General features: G+C 44.4%; 1 protein-coding gene across 3 annotated transcripts in view; it reads left to right on the top strand.

Moving 5' to 3' along the window:
* The first annotated feature begins 404 nt into the window (after positions 1-404).
* The window catches only part of LOC121191909 (collagen alpha-1(XIV) chain), a 98,794-nt gene continuing 84,070 nt past the window's right edge, over positions 405-15,128 (top strand). For all 3 annotated transcript variants that reach the window (XM_041053369.1, XM_041053368.1, XM_041053370.1), the window contains exons 1-4: positions 405-509; positions 2,047-2,161; positions 8,477-8,593; positions 14,284-14,427. In XM_041053369.1, the coding sequence (XP_040909303.1) occupies positions 2,080-2,161; positions 8,477-8,593; positions 14,284-14,427 (343 nt within the window). In that variant the 5' untranslated portion in view covers positions 405-509; positions 2,047-2,079. The remainder of the gene's footprint in view (positions 510-2,046; positions 2,162-8,476; positions 8,594-14,283; positions 14,428-15,128) is intronic.

The raw sequence follows: 15,128 nt of genomic DNA, 5'->3' as shown, positions 1-15,128 counted from the left end.
GTTTTCTTATTATCCCTAAAACTGAGAGGAAATGTTGCTGCAAGTGTGAAAGAGTGTTTACTGCAGAGCTCTGCAGGTGATGAACAGGCTGCTGCTGCACGGTTTCCTTCCTCTCTGAGACTGTCAGTGTAATGGCACTGACAGTGTCAGCTGGACAGTGAACAGGTGAAGGTGACGTGTGTAAAATCATCAGACTGGGCTGAAACAGTTTGCATCAGAACAGAAGAAGAAACTTTATTCGATCTGTCAAACTGTCCCTGTCAACACTGACTTGCAGGTGGACCATCCCTGTCTCCACCAAAACGTGGCAGTCAGCAGAGATTTTATTTTGAAATCTGTGACCGGTAGTCTCGTGTGTCGGTGAGTGTCACCCCTCTCCCGCTCGGCAGAGGGAGAGTAGAGTTGCTGAACAGAGTGGATCAGAGACGCCCGGAGGTCTGGCGAGCCGCTCACACACACCTGTCCGGAGGAGAGGAGCCGCGGAGCCTGGAAACCTATGATCTGAGAAGGTAGAGCTGCTGTTTATCCACACAGACCTGCCGAACCCGCTGTGAGACGCGCGCGGCTTCTCTGTCCGCGTTTCACCGATCCGCGCGTGCTGTCGCCGCTGATGGCGGAACGCGGGGGTCTCACCTGTGCTCGTTTCAATTAAGGCAAACTTCCGCTGCTGTTTATTCAGCGTAAACAAAAAAAAGTTGTGGAGGAGCGATGCGATGTCTTACACGTTTTTCCTCAGCATCGAGTGGCTGTTGCGCGACAACCGACGGTTACTGCTGAATTTAGCGAGCGATTGATCCGCCGGATGCAAAGACGCAACGCTCAGCGGATATTTTGTGAGGCCGCAGCGTGAGTTAGAAGCATGCGGCCGTATCACAACAGGACGCTTAACTATACACAAGCTGCTACTTTAAAAGTTCATTATGCAATTTGCACAGAAGCAGCCAGGTGTTTCAGAGTCGCCGTGAACTCACCGCAGTGAATCACAGTCTCGCTGTTAAATCCCTGAGGGAACATTTCCTGGTTATTACAGTGATGTATGTTACAGACCTATAATCCTTAATCTGTTTTTATTACCGCGAGCGTTCCTGTCCTGATACTGACACGGTGAAAATGCAGAGTTGTGTCTGTCAGTCACAATAAATGAGTGAAAACTGCCTGAATGTAAAAGTTGGCTGCAGCTCAGGCTGGAAACAAAGGGAGGTGATGTTTCTCCACCCTCCAGGTGCAGAGTCTTCTCTGAGACACCTTGGCTGCAGGTGCTCAACAGTCTCCAGTTACTTCAGAATTCATAATTCTCCGTCTTGTTTTTTGATCAGGTTTAGCTGAGCACGTAAAAGGTGACAGTTTTCACCTGCTGTACCTTCAAGCCCCCTGCTCGCCGTGCTGTGCTCTGTGGTGCATCTGACAGCTGTGTTTGAATCTGATGTGTTCACAGTCAGTACTTTTTTTACAGTGATCCACGGATAGTTTGCCAATGTCCAAAGAAACTGTGCGTCATCATTATAATAAACTGAATTCTGCACATGGGAACCAGGGGGCTGTCAGTGTGGAGATGGTTTGATGGGAGGGGCGGGTTTGGTCCACAGATCTTTGATGTGAGTGAACTTCTCAGTCTCAACATCATCAAAGGGCAGCGTTTGTACCACGGATGAAGGTCTAATCATCATCCAATCTCCATTCAGCATTTTTAAAATGTTAATGACATCACAGGCATTTTAAGCATAAATTTACAGCAACGAAGTGAAAGAAATTTCATGTCTGTGTTTTCACAAACATTAATGGAGTCGAGCCGAGTCGACTCAGATCGAAGTGCCTCAGTGCTGCAACGTGATCTTTGATGACATGTTTATAAAATGCCATATGGAGAACTGAAGTCTTTTCTCTCCTCCTCTTGGTCTCTTCTTCCCTGCACCTCTCTCTCACACTTCCCTTTCCTCCTCCTCCTCCTCTCTCCCTCTGCCTGGTCCCTCCCTTTTTGCTACTCTTCTCTCTGGTCTCCCTCTCTCCTCCGTCCTCTCTAACATCTGTGCCCCCCCCTCTGCACAGGTGTGCTGTGTCCTCCTGTCTGCTGGTATCAGGATGCTGTTCTCAGTCAGACTCAGTCTCTGCCTGCTGGGCTTGGTCCTCATCTCTCTGTTCCCTCAGCCTGCGCGGGGCCAAGGTAAGTACCTCCACAAGCCTGCTTTCCACTCAAGGGCCAACAGGGTCAACAGGGCCACTAGGGGGTTTACCACAGAGCTGCACCGCACTGAACATGGGCAAGATGGGCTTTTTACAAAAGGGCCAGCTGGGCTGAGCACAGTGTTTCCTAATGATGCCACACAGGGCTTTCAGGCCCAGGGCTGAACTGTGTGGACTTTTCACAGTGGCACTATATACAGATAGAAACTGGGCTGGATAATAGAATCCTTAAACATGGATAAACGGGGTTTCCTTTTCGGGCTGTGCTCGGTTTTCTAACAAAAGCTGCCAGATGGGAATAGTAAGAATATCCACGGTGCCAAACAGGAGCCACAGTTTCCTCACTGAGTTCCAGTTTTTTTCTGGTTGTTGCCATGATGACAGTTTTCTCCGACACAGCACTCGGCTTTGAGGCCAAACAAGGTTTTCTCCTGCAGAGACAAACATGGCTTCCCATGTTGGAGTCAAACAGCACCAGCCAGGGCTTTCCCTGTCACTTCCAAACAACACGAACAGCCGAGTTTCCCCCTTTTACTCGAAAAAGTATGTGGTTGTTTCCAGGTTGGTGACAGATCATGCGCTCGTTGCTCGTTGCCGGCTCAGTAAACCTCTGTGTGGCCCTGTTGTGGAAATGCAGGCATCGTTTGCTCTCATCCTTTTATCCAGCTGGTTGAATTCTGTATTTCACGGTGGCAATTTTGATGTGCAGCTTTGCTCCAAAGAAATTGACTTTTATTTTGAAGTATTTGTTTTTTTTTTGTGATTTATCCACGTGTCTGTCTCAAAGGGAAAAGCCTTGATGCCAGAATCATAATGAGAATATGTGCTTTGCTGTGTGATAGACAAACGGGTTTGCTGCTGCACATTCTGTCACTGTAATTAATCCATGTGTTTATCTTATTTATTTATTTATTTGTGGAATGTTCAAAGGGTATTGTATTGACAGATTTGAATGTAACTCGGTTTGAAAATGTGACGTCTCCAAAAGTCTCTAATCGTACAATCTGTCTTCCTGTGATGGTCTCGTTTGATCCCATACATCTGTTGATTAGGCAGCGCTGGTGTGTTTTACCACACAGAGCTCTGACTGTAATCATGTTTTCTCTTTTTTCTGACATTGCCTCTGTTTAACCCACTCAGCAATTAACACACACCCTCTCTCATTAGCTCATTAACAGAGAGAGGAGGAGTCTCTTTAACACCGTTATCGACCTTAACAATCTGAAACGTTCCTTTTTACCAAGTAGACTTTCTCTCCAGGAATGCAAATGATGGATTGATATTCAGGATGTGTCTTAAATTAGCTGTGGCGAGTGAATGTTTCCCTTTTTACACAGAAGACCTGATCGTGAATGTGAGATAAGGTTTTGTATCGGTTTTCAATCTTAATGTGGTGAGTAGGTGTCCCACCTGGTACGAGAGTGTGGATTAAATGATGTTTCGCCTTGAGTCAGTTAGCTGCTTGTGCTGCACCCAGACACATTTTGCATCAGCCAACTTTCAAAGGTTATTGGCAGCGTTGAACCTGAAACAGGACTAAACCTGCTCAGTGCTGCGGTGAAAAACCAAAAGCCTGCTGACATCGTTCCATTACCATAAAGTCTCTACATGTGTTGATGCTGTGCCATGCCATAATAGCAGATCAGGGTTTTGGAAGGTCAACGTGCAAGCTAATGAGCTAACGTGGACAACGATAGCGTGAATATCTTTCCAGCAGTGAGTTTTCCTTTGTCCAGCAGCTGCAGCCGGATACACTGCAGCTCTGACCTGTTTAAATTCAAAATTTAAAGTGCAACAGAAGGTTTGAAGCGCTTTGCCCTGTGATCCAGTGTGTGGAAGTATTTTGGGTTCTGTGACCCGTTAAAACTGACTCTAACTTTTTTTTAACTTATTTCTTTATACACTTGTGTAACACGGTAAAATTGGACTTCTCAGACACGTCTGAATGTCCCATTCTATCTAAACCCAGTATCACAGGAATGGACTCATTAGATTTTGGTGGTCAAAGGTCACTGTGACCTCATATGACACATTTTTGGCGGTAACTCAAGAATTCATACACAGATTACAAAAAATGTTAACACCAGTGTCTAATGGGATAAAATTTATATCTGAAAGGTCAAAGGTCAACTTCACTGTGACATGTTAACCTTCTTAAAAAACACTTCTCTGGCCGTAGCGTCTTGTAGCTTCTTTGCAGCAACGTCGACATTTGAAGTGTTGTCTGTTGCCATGGTTACAACTTTTTGTTTTGTCAGAATCAGCTTTATTGGGCAAGTGTGTGAACACGCACAAGGAGTTTGGCTCCGACTCTGAACTTACACACGACTACAGCAAATAAACAGCAGAACAAGGACAACAGATCTTAATGATTCACTGGAGTCAGGTTCCAGTTGTCAGTGTTATTTTTCTGTAGATTGATTAATCAGTTAATCTACTGATCATTTCAGCTCCAAGTGAGAATATGTTTACCAGCCAGTCTGCAACACTAACTGGCCCAGTAAAGGCTTGACACTTTGGCCACGGTGCGAGTAAACTGAAAGCAGCCGCAGCATTCCTCTGTGGAGAGGCCATAGTGTGCTAACCTCGGCTACAGCAGTGACCCGGGGGGAGAGCCGAGGAGTTATGATCAGCTTGGACAGCTTCCACTGTGAAACTCCTCAGCTCTGTGGCTCTCTGTTCATTTCACAGGAGTCAGATAAGGTGAGAGGTTTTTTCGGATAAAGAGAAAACTCAGATGGAACATTAAAAGCTGAACTTGTGATAAACAGACTTCATGCGGATTTATGAGCGACTTTCTTCTTTAATTTGGAGTTCAGCCTTTCCGTTTACCAAGTTTCCTCGTGGCATACAGAAAAGTGAGTTAGGACTGTTATTAAGTAATTACTTAGTCATGTCTGAAATTACTCTAACCAGACACCTGTCACAGAATCCCTGTTTGAATGGTTAAAGGTCAAAGAGTGCCCTCAGTGGCTTAGCTCAGCCTTTGTGGAGGCTCCTCATGTTTTTCCCTGCCTGCAGAAATAATGGACGAAGTATCTGTAGGTTTCTGTGCCTGGAGGGGAAACGGTCGAGGGGAACGTGGTCAAATGTCAGTGTTGTTCCGTGGTACCTTTTCCAGGTCACATCTTAGAGGTTTCATTTCAGAGAGCTTATGACATTTCAGTGACTTTAATCACAGGCTGTGGGGACAGAAGCAGAAACTGTCAGTGTATGAAATAGAAAAAATATTGGATCTCCAAAAAAAAAAAAAGAAGACGGATAAAAGTGGTGACGCGTGGGTGAGAGTTTTTTAATACCACACCCACCCGACACCCACAACACCCAGTGTTTCTGCACGCTTTGCTCAGCACCGACAACAACATGGTTCTTGGAGTCTTCCGTAAAAGACACATTTACAAACGACAATTGACTTTGAGTTGGGAAAACTTTCCATGACCACTTTGAAACTCGCTGCAAAGCTTCCGACTTCACCCAGTAACGTCGCCCTGACTTTACCTCTCGCACTGATCATTTCAAATGCTCTCAAAACTTTGCGCGTCTGACTCGCTGCACAACTCCCGAGGTGTGACGGACACCTCTCCAAAACACGGCAGCAGTCGGCTCTGCTGTCTGCACACGATTCTCCATAAACAATAGGTGAGAATTAAGTTCTCATCTCTACAGGTGAGGCCTTTACCTATACCTGTCTCTGCATGAGAGTACAATCTCTCAGAGAAGGTGTGTGTGTGTGTGTGTGTGTGTGTGTGTGTGTGTGTGTGTGTGTGTGTGTGTGTGTGTGTGTGTGTGTGTGTGTGTGTGTGTGTGTGTGTGTGTGTGTGTGTGTGGCTACACGGTATAAGGTGCACAGAGTTTTTTATGTGCTTACACCAGCATACATTTGCTTCCAGTTGTGGGCAAACGTCAATAATTCATGCACACATGTGTGCGTTCAGATGCAGTGTGGTATGCACAACACACATGCAAATACACAACCAACGCATTTCAACTACGCTACAAACAGAGAGGTGCGAAATCTGCGTCTTGAATCATTTGGGATTTGAGCAGCTCTCTCCAGATGAGAGAATGTCCTTTGTTTCCGAGACAGAGAGCTAAACCCTGAGCCGAAATCCCATGCAGCCCTCATTCTCATCCCCAGGTTGGTGAGATAATTGGTACAGTATTCCTTATGTGTGTTTGTATATAAATATATTTGCCTGCTGTTGAATGCGCCGGCTTCACATTCTCTCCATTGAAATCAGGATTATCCTTCCTGTGCTGAACTCAAGTTTCTTTGCATACCTACACGAGTAGTTTTCAGCAGATAATGATAAAGAGACGGTTCATCCAAAACGCTGCAGAGGTGTTTGGTGCTGAGTCTTATCAGCTCGACAAAATCCTGTATTGTGGAGAAAGATGCAAAGAAGAAGCTAAATCGGTTCTGAAAAGTGGAAGAAAAAGACAAATTCTCTTCAAATTTTTGTCCTTTTCAACAAATTGATTTCAAAAAAGTAATCTGTTAATGTCCAAACATTCATACATATTCTTATTACCACGTCTCATATGGAGAGACAGCGTGTCTCCGAATTTTCCAAAGTGCCTGTGCTTTGCTCAGTTTTGGTTTTGGGTGAACCATCCCTTTAAGCCCCTTGTTTATTGCGCTCCAGAGCATCAGAGCTCTTCCAAGCGTCAATCACTGTGTAGGTATTTAAAGAAGTCGGCGGCAGCAGATGGCTCACCTCATAATGAGGACACAAACACACAAGTTTGTGGGTTTTACATTTTATTTTCCACCCCCTGGCTTTTCTTTTTTTTTTTTTTTTATAGTTAACCAAATTAGATTTGGAATGCTTCTAGATACGTGTTTATTATCTGGGATTTGGCTCCTCCGGTGTGAAAATGACGGGGTGTTGTGGTTGTTGACCCTGGAAATGTGGTTTTTGGTATGCAGTGCTTTACAATGGCCTTATTCCAGTGTTTTGAGTTGTGAAAACACAACTCTGCGTAGGAGCGTAGTGAAATATGATCATACTTCAGTCTTTCGAAAAAAAAAAAGTTCCACCAACAGCATTGTTGACTCTTCTGTTGCTGTTTATACACAGGGTGAGGCCATTGTAAAGAGTATTTGGATATTCAGGCTGATAGTCAGTCTGTGTTGTACATCTAAACCCTCCTGCTGAGGACAGGAGAGGAATAGTATACACATGCTATTCCAGTGCCTTTCCCTTTGGTGTCCTTTGTTCTTTCTCTCCTTGCAGTTAAAAGGGAGTCACATTCACTCCTTTTTCTCATCCTCTTCTTACCCCTGAAGACAATTTCAAAGCACAGATGCAGCGAGAAAAGAAATGAAGGGAAATTAGATCAGGACAGGAAGGGATCAGATGAGGAGACAGACAGATGAGGAGACAGACAAATGAGGAGACAGACAGAGAGAGAGAGGGAGAGAGAGAGTGCAAGCTTGAGAAAATGAATATCAGGGAAGGATACAGAGAGAAAAGTGGGGGGTCGGCCTCCAGGCGTCTGACAGGGCCAGCAACTAATCAGGATGAGAGGCAGAGGCGTTGCTTTGATGCCGACAGTAAATGGAACACAGAAGACCTGTCTTATACCCACAGAGACAAACACAATGCGGGCTCGTCAATAGATGAGGAAGATGAGGATGAGGAAGAGAAGGAGAATGGGACTTTGCTTTTTAATGTGACATCTGTGCAAACTAATCTCTCTGATGTGTGTCCTCCTGCTTGGATGAGATGCAATTTATCCTCCTTCATGTTTTTTCCTTTCCTAACTGTTAAAAACGCAGATGGAGCGACTGCCTCTACGCCGCCATAACTCTGGAGGGAGTTCAATCTAACTTAACTCAGTCACAGTACGACCACGTAAAAGCCGAGCAGAAGGAGAGCAGGTTCTGTGAAACCTGCAAACGAGACATTTTTGCCTCTTTATTTGACAGTGTGACACAACATATGGTTTTATTAATGAGTACGAAGTTCAAACGCAGGTACAGATCTGTTGGAAATCTTATGTCCTTCGGTCAAAATTCTAAACCTAAGCAGTTTGTCTAAAATTGGCCTTTTTCTTATCACCTCATCATGGACTGAGCAGAATTGAACTCTATCCAGTGTTATGGATGTAATCCACTAATATGCATTAATGACAACAGCAGTTTTTCTAATATTAAGATATAAATATTGGAGATGTGGACGGTGCATGACAGGGATCATTTATTTATCCATTCATCATTCATATATTTACAGTACGTGTCAAACTGACAGTTACCGTGTAAAGCTGTTTATTTTGTTGTGTCTCCGTCCAGTTTCATCGCCACGGAGATTTCGTGCCAAAGTCCTGAGCCCCACCAAACTGCAAGTGATGTGGAAAGAGCCGAAAGGAGAGTTTGAAAGCTACAAAGTCATTTACACCACACAACCAGGTGAGATCCAGGTTTGACCTGGAGACGTGGCCTTTAAAACAACTAAAGTCTGTGTTTGAGAAATGTTGCCGTACTGGAGCTTTGATCACGACTCCCCTCACGCTGTTAGTTGGATGGACTTGGAGAGCTAAGCTGTTCTGGTCTGAGGCTTCAGCCTCGCCTGTCGGAGGATTGCTCGGTGTTGGCGGAGCTCTGGTCTCTGCAGAAACCTTCTAGTTTAAACTTGATTTATCCAGGAACGTCTGACAGCCTCCTCCTGTGCTGTCCTGCCTGGCGTTCACACGGTTACCCACATTCACACCTGGAAGCTCAGCCGTACAACCTCAGTGATGGATCGCTTGTCTAGGGCCTTGCTCAAGGGCTCCTCAGCAGTAATTGCATCGGGATGATGTGTCACTAAAGAAGAGCCTCCATCAGTACTTAGAGTTAAACACTGCACCAAAGTCGTATCCAGACACACGGAGCGATTTGTTGTGGACTGACAAACAGAATGCAGCTTAACACAGTGACTGTTCACAAATCACGTTAACTATGTCACATTTGTCTTTTGCTGGTGGAAGAAAAATTCTAGTTATGCACAGAGGAGCTGAGCAGTTGAACCTCTTCCCCCGAGGGAGAACAAATCAACCTTTTTATGTGTTTTTCAGTTGCATGCTGCTTCATAATTCACTCTGAACAGAAAGAGACACGTAACCGCGCACAGGATGTGATATAACGGATACCCGAGCCGCTCAGGTGCCCACGGTGGAGATCTGTGGTTGATTACAGCAGACACCTTTGGATTTATTGATGAATGCTTCAACAAGTTTGTTTACCGCAAGTTTGTGAAATTACTTCAGGCTCAGCATGTCACTGTGGAGCTCAGCTTGGGCTTAGAGTGTTGTTAATGGGCATGGAAGTGATTGGATCCAGTTCAGGTGTTTTTACACGTGGGGTTGTGAGCAGAGGACTGAGGAGCAGCTCCCTGACACATCAGATCCCCGCTCACACTCGTTTGTAGCCTGTTTACACCAGTGAGGGCAGAGCGAATGGTAGAAATGCTGCATTAAGTACAGCCTCCAAAACGACTAAAGCTGAATCTGCTCCTCTGTAAAACAGTTTCAGCAAATACTGAACGCTGTGTCCTTCACCGTAGGATTTCTGTCCGTCTCAGCAGCAGAACAGAAGCTTTAATGGCTGAACCTGTTGTTCTCTGCCTGGATCCTTCAGCTGGAAACAGACATTACGCCGCTTTTATTACTCTGAAGAAATTAACTGCATTTCATAGATTGGCTGTAATCACAGTTATAAAGTGAGTGTGTATGTTTGCAGTTCATATGCTGCACTATGATTATAATCATTACTCAGCTTGAAAACTGTGGCCAAGTTTTTTATTAGTTAGCAGAGTAAGTGAAAGCAGGTGCACTGCAGATGTTTCATACACCGTAAACCTCTGCCTTTCTTTATTTCTCATTCACCACTGTCACTGTGTAATTTGAGCATTTAACTTTAATAAGTTCATATAGTTGGTTTTTGGTTTTATGGAAGAGACGAGAGCCTCCACAGTCTCTTGGTGTCTTTGTCACTGACACAAACGACCAGAAATATTTTATAAATTATTTTAATCGCTCTGTGAAAAAGAAAAAAAAAATCCATCGGAAGCCATTTTGAAAGACATTAAAATCAGGCTTCAGTAGGCAACAGCTGTAGGAGGCTGTAAATATTTTTAGTGTTGGTGCAGGATGTTCTGCTAACAAGTGTTGAATATGAAAGTGCTCAGTGAGCTGTGACAGATATTCATTCAACTGCCTGAATCAAAGCAGTTGTTTCTGTTGTACTTATAGTGAAACCGCTGGATTCAAAGTGAGTGTGGTCTAATTTAACACTGCACTGTTTCACTTCCCGGTACTGACACGTACGTGGCAGCACTTCCTTATGATTTAGGTTAATTCTAAGTCATGCTCATTTGCATATAGAAGTGTGTGTGTGTGCAGACGTCGGAGAAAGGATGTGTTGTTGTAGAGTTGTTGGGGGGGTTCTTCAGTATTTCACCATCCTACCCAGTCAGTCAGTCAGATTTCCAGGAATGCTGTAGCTTTGGATGGCTGCACAGAACATGCACGCACTGTTTTTTTTTCTGGTCTCCTCATTTTTCCCATTAAAGAAGACAAGAAATGCCAAGAGATATTTTAACGCTGCTGTAAACACTGCCCTCTGCTCCAGCCCATTCACCCTGTTACGATCGGAAGCTTCAGGAATTTGTTTTGTTAAGAACCTGAGTCACAGGACAGTGAAAGAGTAGAGTTCATTCAGCACAATGACAGAACGGTGTTAGAAGGATAGTTTTAACAGGTTACCAAGGCAGGAGGGAAGAAATGGTGAAGCTGTCTCTGCTGTCACTGTCTCTGTCTCTGTCTACGGACAAAGTAGTATTTCAGAGTCCTTACTCAGTCATAATTGATTGTATATAACTGTCAAAAGGAAAGCTGTGGTGGTGGCTGCCTGCCAGAAGCTAAAGCCAGTGTGGAAGTACCATCGATGGCCTCTACATACAGATCTGTGGACACAGGGTCAACTTCTTCATTTTCGTTTTTTCCGAACAAAATTTTCTGTAAAGCCTAAAAAATGATGTTCAGTTGATTCCGTACTTTTCAAACCCGTGTTTTATTTAGTTAAGAACGGTTTGCTAATGACTTCTCTTCCTTTAATGGTGCACTGCTTTATACTGTATAATGGTACATTACTGCCACCATCTGTCGATGTGCATTACCATTCTTGGCACTGGGCTAAAATTCAGCATTGCATCCCTCTGTGTGCGTGACAGTTCATACATATGTTACACAGAGCAGATTTAAGGAGGAATTAAGGAGTGAAGGAAGTGTTTTCATCACAGCTCACTACTGCTGCCTAACTGAGTCTGATTACACCGTGAGATACGAGCTAAAATTTATTGTTTGTTGTGTGTGTTGTTGGTCCATAGCTCTCAGCTGACCACATCACAAACTAACAGTTTCTGAACTCATTCAGTATCAATAGAATTGAACCAAGACTTTTTTTTACCTTGGTATCTGGATGAAAAGGTGAATCTCTGCACGCTGTGTAGCTGCTTCCACTAAGATGCTTGTTTAGCTCAGAAATGTTCTTTTGACACTGGTTCTTCATCAGATGATATTATCAGTGGAAAGGTCCATTTATAGATTTAACCTGATTCAACCCTGGTGTGAATCCCAGGTCGAGCCCATCAGTTACATCAATGTGATGTGATAACGTCAGAATGACTTATTGTAAAGTATTTCATAAATTATTTTGTTGGGATTTTTTCCCCCCTGTCTGCCGGACGCACCAGTGTATTGTGGCCCGAGGTTTGAAGGTGAAGTCGACCTCGGGCAGTGGTGCTGCTGTCAGCCAGTGGCGGAGCAGACCTGTAGCTTCTGGGGTGGCTGGGCTGTGTTTGATCACAGTAATGGAGAAAATGTCAGATAAGATGCAGTAAAGCACAGGCAGCCGTCCCCCTGACGCTGCGAGGGGAAGGTCAGGTGGATGGAGGGAATGACATAGGAGTATGAAAAGGGAGACACTAGAGGGCAAGATGAAGGAGAGTGAATGGAAAGAAAGATGTTGGATATTGATAAATAGAAGGTGAAGCAGGGGGAGAGTGACACGTCCAGACGAAATCTTTTCATCTGCAGCTTCTGTCAAAGAAAAACATGCAGCTCTGGTTTTATCCTCTGGTCATTTTCCAGCGAAGCTGTTGTCGTTGTCGGTACCGTATGTGTGATATTGTGTAAACGCAGCGAGGAGAGTGTTTCTCTTTTGTCACAGGATGTATATACTTCTCAGTTTAGCAGTAATGAGCGCTGCAGCCTTGTGCTAAAAAGCTTTACAGCCTCTCTCATATTGGTACGGATATTCAAAGAGGCTTGACATTTTCATCAAAGCACGGTGGCCTCATTTCTGAGACATGCCCACACAGCTCGCCTGCAACACGTTGCCTTTGGGTAGCGCTTAGTTTTGAAGAAAAGGAGAAAAAGAAAAAAAAAATCAGATTTTAAAAAGTAAGGGGGAAGCGTAAGGATGGCTGTGTGCCTTCTGGGCCGAGTGAGGGAGGTGAATGACGGGGACGGTCGTCTTCTCGCTGCAGGCTGCTGCTATCAGAGTCTAATGAAGGTGGAAACGCAGAGATGGAGCAGGAGTTAATTTCTGTAAACAGTGGGGAATTTTTGCAGAGCTCAGCTGGAAGGTTTCATTCAAGACGCGACTCACACAGACAGACCAAGCACATCCCAGCTCTTACTTTCAGAATGTGATTATTATTTAATTTGGCTTCACTTTTCAACATTGAAGAGTTGAAGGAACTAGAACCAAAAAGTACCACGTTAGTATTTTGTTGGTTTTTGTTCTGCCGGTCATTCTGTGGGAGCAGATGGTGGAAATGAGATTTTTGAATCAATCAGTTTTACACAGAGAAGGTGGCTTTGATCACTGACTGTTTAAAAAGATTTATTGATCCCGACTGGAACATGTGTTGTGTTGCTGCAGCAGAATCAAAAAGCTGAGCAGAAAGCGAAATGACAAATTAAATTTAATCACTGAAGAGAAGCTGTCATCAAAACCTTAAACTAATTTGCAGTTGTTACGTCGATGATCTTGGACTCAGTCAATATCAGTGGACATGAGAGAGTCTCTGAGCCGTGCTCCTCTCAGTCTGTAAACTGCTGACTTCTGCCAAACGGTCTGCTGCTACCACGGCAAAGCACAGTATCTGGCAGGATCACATGCTGAACACAAATCTTTGATTGATTTATTTGATTTTTAGAAGAACTCCTTATTATCGGCTAATACCTTCCACTCTTTGTGATTATTTGTTTTCTTTTCTCTTTGCTCAAGACATTTTCACGATTTTGGAAGTGGTTTGAAGCGAGAGGTGTGTGACAGGTGCACAGTTCAGATGTATAATGACAGCCTGGTATGGTGGTTTGAGAGACTGTGGCATTCTCTGCCACACCAGTGTCCTCGAACAGGACACTGAACCCTGACTCTCACACACTGTAATAAACTGAAATCTAAAATCATCTTTTAGGGGTTTGTTCAGTTCAGTTTAAGTACAGACGACCTGCTGTTGTACGTCTGCCCTCAGTGAATAATAGAGGTCAGACCCAAAGTGTTAACTGTGTTTGATATTTCCATATAACACGTCTGTAACACTTAACCCACAGCGGGCGAAGGCTCCTGCAGAGGGGCGGAAGGAGCTCAGTCTGCAGGTTTAATTTCTCCTTCAGTGATGAAAAGTTTTGCTGTTGGAGTTCGAAGCTCTTTCTTTGCACTCTGCAGGTCTTTCTGCTGCTGAAACAGGTGTTGTGAGTCCCCGTGTTGAATTTATGTGAACATAATTACATGGATGTTACTGAAGTTGGGTGATCCCGGCAAAGTGACTGTCACATTGGAAGCGATGCCAGACAGTGTAAATTATCCTGAGGCAGCCATTTTAATTACACGGTGAAGGAAGTAGAATGAAAGACACTGAAAAGTTTGTTTCACATATTTCAAACTGTTAAAGCACAAAATGTGTGTTTGTAAGTCTCCACAGCCATTTAAAGCTTTTATTCTTATGTAAGCATTTATCTTTTTTACAGTCAGTTAGCAGGATGAGCTCATCGTTGGTGTTGGTCTGGTTGGTTTTGACTGTCTGTTCCTCTCTCTCACCTGAACAGGTGGACAGCAGAAGGAGGTTCAGGTATCGAAGCAGGAAGCAAAGCTCCTCATTGAGGACTTTGACCCCTCTAAAGAATACAACTTTAAGATCATTGCAGTCAACAGAGGACGGGAGAGCAAACCTCTTCAGGCCAAGCATGAAGGTAAGAATCAGATCATCAAGGCTCAGTCGTAAAACCCCACTGACGAGTGGTTCTGGTGCCAGCGATGTTAGATTGATGCTACCTTTCTGATGTAAAGGTGGCAGCCATGTTGAATCACACACGACCGAAAACAGCTGCTGAACTGATTTCTGTGTGACATCTGTGTGTTGCACTTCTGGCTCCAATCACTGAAGTCGCAGCAGGTGTTTCCCATCGGCTGCGATTGGCAGAATACCTGCTGTGACATCACTGATTGGGGGAAAGTTTGAGGCTGTTGAGAGCAGCACAGCAGTGCTCTGTGATTCGGTGCTGGGTTACTGCACCGTGCCAAAGTTGTGCCTAACTGCTGGCCTCCATTGTTCAGTGATACCGCCGCTGTCTGTTTGGCTAACGGTATTTAAACTGTGCGGTTGCTGGAGGATGGAGTGCAGGACAAGCTGAGCAACGCAGGAAAGAATTCAAATGGTGGCAACGACAGAAACAACAACAACAGCAACAACAACAACAACAACAGCAACAACAACACCACGCCTCAGTGTGGTTTGGAATGCAGAAATATGCCGACTGCATTGTTTACTTTGTTTCAGCAACCTGCTGACGTTAATTGTCAAACTGTGCTTCAGGAAGTAGGACAGCACACTGCTCTCAGGACGGACAGAAAAAGACAAATAACAGAGGCTTTAGAGGCACAGAAGCAGATG

Source organism: Toxotes jaculatrix, chromosome 13, assembly GCF_017976425.1.
Source record: "Toxotes jaculatrix isolate fToxJac2 chromosome 13, fToxJac2.pri, whole genome shotgun sequence".
NCBI classification, from domain to species: Eukaryota; Metazoa; Chordata; class Actinopteri; family Toxotidae; genus Toxotes; species Toxotes jaculatrix.
Note: the sequence above shows the minus strand (reverse complement) of the source record. Positions and strands in the feature narration are given on the sequence as shown.